Below are 13,199 nucleotides of genomic sequence, written 5' to 3' on the forward strand. Positions count from 1 at the left end.
CTCTGTGTGTGTGTGTGAGTGTGAGAGAGGGAGAGGCGGGGTGTATTTGAAACAGGTATGTTTGTGTAAATGTGAGAGTGAAGGAAGTGAGAGACTACAGGAAGTGCATTCATGCAAACAGAACATCACATGAACATAAGATATAAATCTGTGCATGTTGTGAATATATAAAAGAATTGAAATCCAAACCGTAATAAGTAAAGGACTTTAGTTAGGGTAGGCAATTTCGGAGAGGCTTGCAATAGCAAGCTAGCTTTGAAAGCATTAGATCCCACCTTCCCTTCAGAGCGTCTCCAAAGCCACGCCTCCTTCAAAACATGAATTTCTAGCCGGAGCAGATTCTGCAAAGCGTCATGAGAGACGGTGTTAAATTACCTCATCTCAAAGCACATGACATTACAACAATAATGAAAGTAAAACAATTTAAAGAGCTTGTACCACTTGCTTGGCGTTGGTATAGAAATGCATAAATCCGTGTCTGAGGACTGGGTAGAACGTCACGGGTTGCCATCTTGTAATTATGGTTACGACTTGGCGTAAACGCAGCACAAGCGTGTTTTGTTTCCGGAGGAACCGTAAACCATAAACTGTTTATTTGAGGCGCTTGGTGACTGTCTGTCTACAACTCTGCATAGCCTTACGGAACGCACTGATGTGTGATGTTTGCGCGTGGAGGTATGGAAATGTGTATGTTGACAGGCAGATCGGACCAAATGCAATAATTTGATGAACATTTTTTTGATCCTGAAGATGTGTGTAAATTATTTAAAAAATAAATATATAGACCACTTCTATTATTGATTGCTATTAGGATGCGAAGAGAGTTTCAACCAGAATAACAAAGAAAATTGCCTACTATACCTTTAAAACTGAACATTGCATTAGGATGATTTTGTCTGCATTTCATGTTGTGCAGATGCTTTTCCTTCACAGATAATTAAAGCTTGGGTTGGTGTCCTAGATTATGCCTAACTTCAAAGTCAAACTATTTTCAGTAGAAAATCATTTGAATGTAGCTTCAAATGTTTGTTTAATCAGCAAATCAGCATTCAAAATGATTTTTTTGTATTGGTGCACATTAGACTTTTTTAATAGAAATAGAAACCATTTAGTTCAGTTGGACAACAGACACTACAATTATAAACTGAAAGCCTCTGCAGGGCTCTACGCTAACATTTTTCTTGAGGAGCACTTGTGCTCCTAATTTAAAAAAAATAGGAGCACAGTCCAAAATATAGGAGCACTTTCTGATCAATAACACGCATTCCAATTATAACTTTCCCAGGATAATCTTTGTCCCTTTAAATTAATGTCCAGGGGCATTTTTACCATTATAAGAGCAATGTTTTCTAATCTTATTAAATGTATGCATCATCTTTTGGCAATTTCTTCAATTAAAATAGAAATTTTGTTTTTAAAATGTTAATTTAAACAATAAATTCAGTTAGAGCAATAAGACACAACCAGACTGTTACCAATCAAATTAAATCAGCATCAAAAGATCAATCTTTGCACTGTAGAAGTGCCACAGCAGCTCCATCTGAAGTGCTGTTTAGACACATTTACACAGATTTAATGCAGCTCATGGGTGAATAATGTTGTATGAATGTTTTAAATATAACTTTTTGAATTTAGAAATAGGCTATGTACAAGTTAAACTGAAACTTAGTTAAAAGCTTTATATTTTAAATAAAAAGTCCATGCAAAGTATAAATGAAAATAAAACCGCCAGTAGGTGGCGTCAAGTCTTATGTGCGAGTCGTTCATTCAATCGTTCAAACGCAGATTCATTCGAATCAAACCGCTTGGAGATGCGCAACGTTCTGGTGTAGTTTCCCGAAATAGACAGTATTGTGCCTAAAACGTTGTTAATTAATATCAACTTGTCTATTGGACTTTTGTACAAGATCACGTCAATACTCGGAGCAATAGCTGTCCATAACTTTATGCGCTCTGGCGCTTAATAAACAGAACTGCACGCGTCTCGCGGAAGAACACTGCAGCCAGATCTACTTCTCTCTGTTTGTGTCTATGGCGAGTCACACAGGGACTGTGCTCCTCCGCAGCGCTGCGACCCAAACTGGAATTGAATAGTCAGAATATAAACACTTATTATATGTGTACCGTAGTGATTCGGGGTAAGATAAAAACACGGTTTGGTAAATGGATTCATGATGTACTCACTCATATGCATCTAGTCATTTGTATGGACTGCAGCTGATACAGATTAAATCAAGCACTCATACAGGGGCGTTTTAAAATGATTTTTTATTAATTCATTTTTGGTGGCATTTTTGCCCCAAGCCCCTGTTAATTTCCGACCTGGTTTATGATAATCCAAATGTAGTATTTCTAGTTAATTTTGGTTGCAAAGAAACATCAGCGCGAGGCGTCTGGTAAGCGCGCATGGCTGCGTCACACACGTTTCACCTGGTAAACAATCTGTGAAGTGTAGTCCGTCGTACACGTTTTTTGCTCATGCTCTGCTGACAAAAGGCATGAAAAGCAGTTGATTGCAGCACGAAACGCAACAGTTGCTCAGTCAGTCAGTGTTGATGCACTTTGGCAGTTGTAGTTTTTATTCCGATTGTATTATACATCTATTCATGAGAATCGATCGGGTCACTCGCACCGGTGCGCCTAAATATTTTTTCACAGTCGCACGCAGTCATTTTCGGCCGCTATGTAGAGCCCTGCTCTGCTCTGCTCTGCTCCATGCAACACGAGCAGCAGGAGTCAGATTTCACTTATCACGTGTTGAAGGTAGGGAGAGATGACTGACAGGACGATGACTGAGGATTTGGTGCGCAACGGATCCTGAGCGCCACTGACAAATCTCATCGTGTAAAAACATGCTGCTCCCTATACACAGAGTATGCATCATTGTGAATTCAACTGGTGTTATCCATAATACCTGTGTGAACATTTCCTCACTGTGACATCTCTTGTGCAAAATATTTGCAACTAACTGTTATGGAGCCCCTAAAAGGACATGGTGATGGGGGAGAATATGAGATGGGAGGAAAAGTTTTATTTAAGTGCATTTACGTTCTAATGCAAATGTTTTGTGCTCCCCTGAGAAACTTTACGTTCACTCGCAAACCTTTCGATTTGTTTGCTAGCAGACACAAAGTTTCTCTGGGGAACACAAATGTTTTGAAATATATTTTTTCATATTTTGTCCACACCATGTCCCTTTAGAGGGGCGATCAATCAGATAAAAAAAAACCTTTTTTTCGGACCATTATAAAACATTAGTTCAGATATATTAAGCTGTTATACTGTAAATTACTAGGGGTGTGACGAGATCTCGTTCCACAAGATTAAAGACTAAACTGTGCGCTTTCTTGTGGTACAAGTGTGTTACATGTTAGTGGACTGGACCGTGGCGGAGGAATTCGTTGCGCCGCAGAAGTATCGTCAGACTTTTATTTTAAAATGCAGGTTCCGCACCACCGCTCTATTCAGAGTACGCACGATCGCGAAATTGAAAGCGGCTCCCTGAGGCACACAAATATCTCCAAATATAAAAGCTCTCGTTGTAACCATCTCTTAGCTCTGTATCATGCTTGAAGAAAAATGTGGTCTCTATTTGCAGTTTGATTATTGAGTACTTTGATTATGGTATAATGGTTATTGTTTGCACTTAATATCTATGATCAGTTTGTGGGAAGGAGTTCAGTTAGGAGGTCAAAAGAAGCTCATGTGTAGTTCTAAGGTATGAAGAGACAATCATACAGGAAAGAAGCCAGTCAGTTGAGTTTTTGGCAAAACCTTTACAGTGCTTGTTGCATATGATAATTCATACTCAGAAAGTAGAACTGAAATGACATCCATTACAAGATGTTAAAACATTTCAAATGCACCTGCAAACAATTTTTCTAGTCATGCATTTCATCATTGAGGATTTCTTAAAAATACTATGTAAAAATCTCATCTCAATCTCGTGTCTCATCTCGGGAGATAAGCGTCTCGTCACACCCCTAGTAATTACAAAAATAAGTAGTGACTAATATTAACAACTTGTACTTACTATAGGGTCTGGATTTGGGTTAGTTCCTTGTAATTATGTATAATACTACTAAAGTAAGTACATGTAATGTTATGTATAACAAGGACATTGCAAAATAAAGTGTTACAAAAATATTATATAAATACTAACCACAATATATAAAGTATTACATGTACTAAAAAAATTTTAACAACAAAAACTATAAACAGTAGAAGAATATTTCAGAATTTTTAAAGCTCAAATTAAACTAGGCTTTTTTTATCCAATCTAATTGAAGAAATAATCACAATATTAAGACGTTATTAAATAATTGTTAGTTTATTTAGATCCTTGATTAGGATTGTTCATTTTCAAACATATAAATTGAAATAAATATGTGCAAGATCATGAGGTTGGTGTTTACTGAACTAGAGGAGAGATAATGATGACTAGACACTCCTTTAAATTGCAGCATTGTCATGGGAAAAGTAGCAACGACTGCATCACTTGACGCACGTAAACAAACCTTTATGTATATCATGGACGTTTCCAGCTGAAATGTACCCACTTTAGTTGCTCATAATTTCCCTGGAGTCTACAATATGATGGCTGTTGTAAACACAGGAAAGCTTAGCTCGCTTATCTTGTTTTGCTCTCATTATGTTTTATGTGAAAAATATGACGGAGATAAAAACAATCGAGGACCAAGAAGATATGGTGCCAAATTGTCGCCATGCTCAGTCCGATTTGTTTTCACTTTCGTCCATGTTCATCAGTCACTGTGTCAGCTTATGTTTTGTTCATTTGCATCATGCAGAATGTTTGTTCCTGTTGGTCTCTGGAGGGAGGTTGGAAATTTCCCAGTATCTGTTGCGCACAATACAATTGTTTTGATCAAAGCCACACCCAGGCTAAACACACTCACATTAAATCGAAGAAAACTCTTGTTTAAGACTAAATTCATGCAGATGCAGTAGTAACCAGGGTTCTGTGGAAAAATTGTGAACATTTGGTGCGTGAACTGAGCCCATATGTTATCAAAAATAATATATGTGTAATGTTTGTCTACACCAAGGCTAACTTAAGAGTAGCCTAAATGTAGCATCAGGGTTTTTCCTGGGTCAAAAATGGTCTTCAGTGGTGGCTGACCGACATGGTCATCCACACATACACAGTAAAAAGTACCCTACCCACGTGATCTGCAAGCGCAATACTGACAATACATTTAAAATAAATTCAAAGAAACAGTTTGTAATTTTTGCTTATCTTATTTCGATACCTTGATTTTTGTTTCTTTTGTTCCTCATTTTTACACTATTTACAAATAATTGTTTTGGTATATAACCATATCAATATTAAAAAATAGTATTAAAAAAAATAACAAATAGCCTAATTTTCTGCCATATACAATTTCATAAAATTATCAGCTAGCTAATAACAACTTTGTTCTGGTTTCACCTCACTCCAGTCTAAACTGAATGATTTTAGGCTATTTATTTACTACACATTGTCAACAGAAATAAGCTGAAAGACTGTGGATAATTCAAACTAATTCTTACTATCCACTCTTGCTAAATTGGGTGAGCACACTTGTGTTCTCATTTCAGATGTTCTGAGTAAATGATTAAACTGATTCGTGAGTTCAGTGTTGGACAGTTCAGTTGTTCTAACCAGTCGTTAAAATGATTCGATTCAAAGGAGTCATTAGGTCGCGAATCGGACACTAGCAGACGCGTTGTGTGTGAATCCCGTCTGTTAGAACATCGCGAAAGATTTGTCAACACACAGAAAACACTTAATAACTGGATAGGATTTGTTTCCCGTTTATTGAAAGTATGGTTTATGTCAGCTGGTCGGTGAAGAGTTAGCGTTTTTTGAGCGCAATTCACATCCAGCGGTAGTTCAAGGAAAAAAATGTCCGAATCCACCACGTGCAACATGGATTCGGTCTTCCGACCTTTTGATTAACGTGATATGTGAAATATTAGAATGCTAAAACAGTGCTTATTTTGAAGACCGAGAGCGTGCGCGCGGGATAGGGCTCTCCGCTCGTTCTCTCTGTCATCAGTTAACATGCGCCGATCACAAGCGCAGTAGATCTACATCACTCATAAATCACAATAACTGATCAAATAAGGCTTTGGCGGGGCAAAAATTTGTTTTGGCGGCCGCCAAAAAATTTTCAATGTAGGAAAAACCCTGAGCATGTATTGTTGAGGTCACCAACTGCTTAAAGAAACAAATTTGACTAGGAGCATATCTTTCAATATTTCTTTCTGTGTACGTGTGTGTGTGTGTGCAGGATGTGGAGGACATTCTGCGTATCAGGCAGCAGTCCAGGGCCTGGTGCTGGTGCATGTGTCTGGGGCTGGCCCTTATTCTTTCAGGTGTGGTTGTGGGCGGAGCTTACCTGTACAGGTATTACTTCATAGAGGTGAGAGAACCAGTTCCATCAGATGCATGACCTAAATCTGTTGTATCCTTAAACTTATTTCAGAAATGAAGGTAATAAAAAGTTCAAACAGATTCAGTGATGTTTATCAGTATGATTAAATGGTTATTCCATGAAAAAATGGTTAAAAACGTATTATGTTAATTAGACTTTTAATGTATTTTAGTTTTTGCATTAAAGGATAAGTTTAAGGATAGGCCAATTGTTACTGTGTCATTAGTAAATGCAAATGAACAATATGTGCTCTTTATGTTACCTGCATGAAGAAAGAGTACCATTTATTTGTCAGCAAAAGTCCACTGGATGATGCGACTTTTAACAGCTCCAGGGCTTTTAATAAAACTACAGATTGAACTTCCACATTTTTGTATCCCTCGCCCATGGGCAGTCAGATTGACAGAGGAGCGGTGCCGAAATCAAATGTGCATTATGAGTTAAGTTTTTGGCAAAAGGAAACACCACAGCCCCTTTTCACAGTCTTGTAGCACATTAAAACCCCATTTGGTTTCTAATCTACACTGTAACGATTGCTATTTTGTCCAAATTATGGTTCCTCTGAGACAATTTTTTAAGGAAAGCCATACAAATTGTATCACTTAGCCTTGTCAAAAAGGGCATTCATTCAGTTCAACTGCATTTATTTGATGTTAACTCTTTCCCCGCCACTGACAGAACTTCTGCCATTTTTCGCTATTACACATCTTGTACTGAATTTCCTTAACAAAAGACATGAAGAAGCAGTAGAAACAAGCGATATCATATGTAATCCTATGCATATGTAAAATAACTCGATCGTCAACATTAAACGGCTAATTAAACTTTCTCTTGATATATTGCATGTTCAGATATTCATACAAAATATTCTGGGGGCTGTGAAAATGATCAAAAATGCTGGCAGTGGCTGGCAACTTTTAAAAAATGCTGGCGGGGAAAGAGTTAACCTAACTATTCAATTAACTGTATAATTTTTTAAAAGTCTTTGGTTACAAAATTGGTGCAAAGTATTGATGTATTAATTTTTCTTAAACATGCTTATACAATCAGAGATGAGTGCGTCTAGCTGATCATGGTAAAAGAATGTGTCTCTTCATGATGGTCTTCAGGAGCAGAAGATGTATTACTGTGGGGCGAACTACTTTGAGGATAACTACAAGGTTTGGGACAGAATTGAGGAGAGGGTGAGCTTTCTGGAGGGGGTGGAGTTCATTAACATCCCAGTGCCCAAGTTCAGTGACAGTGACCCTGCTGATATAGTTCATGACTTCAAAAAGGTGAAAGCCAATGTTTATCTCCCTCTCTCCCTCACAAAGTTCCCCACCAGATTTCCAAAAATAAACTACTTGTACCAAAATAGTAACATGCTGGTTTTCCTCCTTTGCTCGTAGGAACTGACAGCCTATCTGGATCTGCGTCTGAACAAATGCTATATCATTCATCTCAACACTTCTGTCGTGATGCCGCCCAAAGGCCTCATGGAACTCCTGATCAACATCGAGGTAACGGCAGAAACAGAGCTTCATCAAAGTAGCCATCCTTTGGTCTGCCTCGACTTAGCGAGCTGCCTACATAGATATTTGAGCAATGACCTGAAATGCTGTCTAGGTGGTTAACTGGCAAGGCTTTGCAAGCATGTGACGGTGTAACTGGTTGTGTGTTTGCAGGCTGGAACATACCTGCCGCAGTCCTACCTAGTCCGTGAACAGATGATAGTGACTGGGAAGATAGATCATATGGATAAACTGGGAGAGTTCATCGAAGACCTCTGCAAAGGAAGAGAGACGTACAAACTGGAGCGCAGAGAGACCGTTTTTGGTAAACGCACATTAACTTGTCCACCTGTACTTGTGACGAGCATCCCATTGTTTTTAGGCTAATTAAGCTCGGACAATTTCTGTTTTTTGCCAATTAAGATGTTCCTTTTTTTGTGCATTAGAGATGGAACGGTATGAATTTCATATCGCGATTATAGTGACTCAAATTATCACGGTTTTGTTCAAATGAGGTGGTGTTCAAAAAGAACAGATGCGCACACTGAAAACATTTAGACGAGTTTTAACTTTGAAAATCAACAAACAACAAATAAAACAAGCAGCTCTATGCACTTTTTTTTAAAGGTGCACTATGTAACATTTTTTCAGTAAAATATCCAAAAACCACTAGGCCAGTGTTATATATTTTGTTCAGTTGAGTACTTAAAATATCCCAAATGTTTCCAACTATTTGTAAATCGTGAGAAAATTGCTCTTTTAACCAAGGAACCGGGACGTGTGAGGCAGTTGCCTGTCGATGGCTTCATATCTGCGTTCCCCTCGGTTTACTCTCACAGCAGTGTGAACAAGTGTCATAGCAGCCGCCGAGCGAATGCACAGAGTAACGTCATAACATCATTTTCAACACACTCAGATGTATCTGATATGATAAACAGAGCTGCGTTACCTCATACTCATGACCGGAAAAGCGGAAGTGGCGCCGGCGACTGTGTCATAATAAAAGTCCCACTGCTCGCGAGGCGTGTGTTGCGTTCATCTCTCATTGACAATCGCTCCAGCGGTCTTGCTCAGCTCCACAACACTCGGGCCTGCTCTGCTTCATTCTACAGTACCGTTAATAATCGCATCCATGAACGTGATTTCTGCCCGAGTCCTATCCCGATTCTTTTCCACCGGCCGTGAGGTGAAGACCACATTCCCCAAGATTCTGCGCTCAAACGTGGCTTCATCAAACTACGGTGTGACTGGACAGGATTTACCTGCAAGATTTCAAAATCGTGATAATTAAACACGGTTTTAATGATAATTAAATTTTACGATATTTCTAACAGTCAGTACATTTTATCATGGTTTATCGTGAAACCAGTAATCGTTCCATCCCTATTGTGCATTCATGAACCCTTTTGCAATTAATACCGTAGTCAGGTGTGTGTGTGTGTGTGTGGTCGGTCAGCCATTTTTTTAAAAGTAAGAAATTAATAAATTTATTCAGCGATTATGCACATCTGTAATGTTACAAACAATTTCTGTTTTCCATGATGTTCTATTTAAACTTTCAATTCATCAAAGAACCGTAAAATATAAGGATTTCCTCAAAAATATTAAGCAGTGCAACTGTTTTCAACATTGATAATCATAATAAATGTCTCTTGAGCAGCAAATCTGCATATTAAAATGATTCGTGAAGAATCGTGTGTCACTGAAGTAGGCTTGCTACGATAGTCGGTGTTGCCGGTGTTACCGGTGTCCAGACTCAACACCGGTTACATCACTTGCCCACCGTGGCACCGCCCACCGTCTTTTTGATTTTTTTATAGTAATAAAATAATTTAGTTCAGTTAGAGAACAGACAATACAAATAAAAACTGAACGTGTCTGCTTAACAAAGCAGGATCCGACCGTGAGTCTCGGCAGCGGCAGGAGTCATTCATCAGATTTAAGAGTGAGGAGCTGACTGAGATGATCGCGGAAGATTTGGTTTCAAAGCGAAACGTAAAAGCGCCTATTTAAGGGAGTTTGTCATTTGTTTTGTTGTTGTGTTTTTCATAAAAAATAATAGGCTAATGAACCCACAATTCAAGCAACCCGCAGCCGAATTGGCGCTAATTCAAAACTGAAAGTAAAATGTGCACGGCCGCACAGAGTGCGCATTGTTTACTTTCGCCTGGCTCCGCAGTGCGAGCCTCCGCGCATTTATTTTTTGTCGCGCGCACCCTCGCGCTCGTGCGGGCGCGTCGAGTATAAACAAGGGGACGAACTGTTATTCATTCATGGCGTACATCTCAATCATAGACTGATCAGTGCTTGATCAGTGCCCTGACTACTGAACTAGGGAACTGATTGAGACGCACCCATGAACTCACAGAGCACGCATTTACAGACGAGCTGTCATTCACGGTGTGCGCGCACTGGCGCGTTTTCAGTTCAGAGCGGTCGTGTGCATGTTACTTTAGATTTAAAAGCCTCCGCCGGTGATACCGGTATTACCGGTGTTGTCACACATCAATTAACCGGTGGGAAAATTTCCTCACCGTCACATCCCTACACTGAAGTAGGGCAGCCACTAACGACTATTTTTATATCGATTAAGCTATCGACTAATTTATCGATTAATCTATCGACTAATTTATCACAATAATTTTCAACAATTTAACCTAAAAACATTTAATTTAACTTGCAACGTTGGCCTTCAGTAGTGTACTATAAAAAAGTATAAATGTAAACAAGCCCTTGACACAATGTAAAACTAAAAGAGTAACAATGTAAAAAGGCACAAATTTGTAAACCAACATAACAAAAAAAAGAGAATATCAGCAAATACTTTTTACATAGAATAGTGTTGTCACGATACCAACATTATGACTTCGATACAATACCAGACTAAAATACCTCAATACCTCAATACCGATACTGAATCCATGCCATGGCAAAAAAACAGTAAAAGTAATTGAATAATATGACAGAACTTACTATTCATCGTTTTATCATTGTTTTAGGGTTAAAAACTCACCTGGCCAGCATGTTCCTACCCTGCCCTGCTTCACACAGAATATTAGGTCCGGCCCTTTAAGAGCTGCACGGACCAAATTCATTGTAACACCCGATTTCTCATTCAACTCTGTATACGTTCACTAAAGACATATCCGACTGCGTTTACCTGAATACTCGCCAGGACGTGCATTTTTACATATTTTTGACCATTCAAACCCAATAATCCGCAAAACTGGCGTCGCGACTCGCGATCTGTCTGAGTGAAAGGCGAGTCCGGCAGCGCGCGCAAGCACGTCCCGACCGCGCCGCTCTTTTCTGTTGCTTTCTTTTTTCTGAGCTGCGCGTATATATTTGACTGTTCTGTTTCCATTGTTAAGTGAACGGTGGAAGCAGAGCTCACACACCCGTCCTCCCTCCTGCTGTCACACATCATCGCAAATTAAGAAATACTGCTCTTATTAGAGTGCTGTCATTTTTAAAGTACCTGTACTAATACAATTTCATATCGTACCCAACTTACCCAGTCGACTAAAAATATTGACTAATTAACAGCGTCGACACAGTCGATCATATCGACCAATCGCGACAGGCCTACACTGAAGACTGAAAATGACGCTGAAAATTCAGCTTTGCATCACCGGAATAAATTATTTTAATATATATTAACATTGAGAAACAGTTATCTTCGAATTGTAATAATATTTTAGAATATTACTGTTTAACAGTATTTTGATCAAATAAATGCAACCTTGGTGAGCAGAAGAGACTTCTTTTAAAAACATGAAAAATGGTAACAACTAAAAACTAACGTGTTCACAGATTTTTTCCGATATTTAGCTTTGAAACCAAACACACAAATTCAAATACCATTTTTTTTTCTCCCTCTCTTTACAGGTATCCAGAAGCGAGAGGCTCTCAACTGCCACAAGATCCTCCACTTTGAGAACACGTTTGTGGTGGAGACCATGATCTGTGAGCCGTAGGTGGGAGAAGACAGCTGGGTAACAAGATAAACCACTTTTGACAAATTCCACTTTGACCCTTCCTCTCCTCCCATTAAACCTCTTCCTGTTTTCCCGTTTGTGTGCGTGTGTGCGGGAGTGTGTGGTGCTCTCAGATTTGTTTCTCTGTATAGCAACAATCAATATTACACAGAGAGAGAGAATGTGAATGAACGCAAAGAGCAATATTATGCGTAGAAATATGTGTGTGTAGGCAAACATTTGGACCAGTTTCTCTCTCTCGCTCTCTCTCTCTTAGTAAATGTTTTTTCTGTGTCTGTTTTTTTTTTTTTTTGTTAAGCGGGGAGTTTCATCTCCAACAGGGTGTGTGGGAACATGTATGACAGAATAACTAGTACCAAGTTGACCATAGGAGAGGAAAGGATTCACAGAGGATAAAAGTACGATGAAATCTTTCAAAGATGCACTAAATGTTTTGTGTGCAGTTTAAACTGTGAACTGTCACCGATACCAGATTATATTCTGGAAATTATATTTGACTAGAGATTTGTGATATATGGCCAATAATTACATGTAAGAATACACATAGAATTGATTTTTGTACTAGTTACACCTTTGTCTAGATTTTTATTTGAAATGAAAGATTCTGCTCTGCTGTAAGTTAATACACTGCTAAAACACGTCCTATAATCCAAGAGAAATCCAAATTAGAGGATGTAAAAAACATTTATCCAAAACAAAATGTAGACTAATAAAATGTGTAGCTTTTATGTCATTTAGGGATTGCTGAGGTATTGGGAGAGTAGACTGACGGATGAATTATGTAAAGATTGTTTAAACTGACTAATATGTCTACCAGTTCAACATGAGTTGGAATGATTTATACTTTGCACATAACCCAAAAAGGTTTTAATGTTAAAATTAATACTATTAAAAATTTGACACCTCATTTTGTCTTGTCTTCATTTCTGCTTTTTCGAAGGAAGAAAATCTTGTTATTCTTAAATAAACTCTGAGGTGGAAGGGGAAACTCCTGCATTTTTCAAATGGTAAACATTTTAAAACATATACAAGGAACTATGCAGAAAGATCTGTATCCGGCAGTGGAAAGGGTGTTATTTTTGGTTGATGGTCTACTGAAGTGTGTATTCTTCTTTTGCAGTGTAGGTAAGAGTGGGGTATGATATGCCACCCCATTAATCATGTGATCGTTTAATTAAAAAAGGGCCTGTCGTATACATCTATAGAAGGACTCTTTAATACTCAACTTTTTTAGTCTTTTTTTTTCTGTTGAAATTTCAACTTGGCAGGTA

At 38.5% G+C, this 13,199-nt stretch overlaps 1 protein-coding gene across 1 annotated transcript in view; it reads left to right on the top strand.

The window, feature by feature from the left end:
* itm2ba (integral membrane protein 2Ba) overlaps window positions 1–12,833 on the top strand; it is a 14,421-nt gene extending 1,588 nt beyond the window's left edge. The window contains exons 2-6 of the mRNA XM_079841786.1: window positions 6,294–6,425; window positions 7,547–7,714; window positions 7,829–7,939; window positions 8,105–8,255; window positions 11,819–12,833. Of these exons, the coding sequence (XP_079697912.1) occupies window positions 6,294–6,425; window positions 7,547–7,714; window positions 7,829–7,939; window positions 8,105–8,255; window positions 11,819–11,907 (651 nt within the window). The 3' untranslated portion in view covers window positions 11,908–12,833. The remainder of the gene's footprint in view (window positions 1–6,293; window positions 6,426–7,546; window positions 7,715–7,828; window positions 7,940–8,104; window positions 8,256–11,818) is intronic.
* Window positions 12,834–13,199: the final 366 nt, after the last annotated feature.

Source organism: Gobio gobio, assembly GCF_949357685.1.
Source record: "Gobio gobio genome assembly, chromosome: 17".
Classification (NCBI taxonomy): Eukaryota; Metazoa; Chordata; class Actinopteri; order Cypriniformes; family Gobionidae; genus Gobio; species Gobio gobio.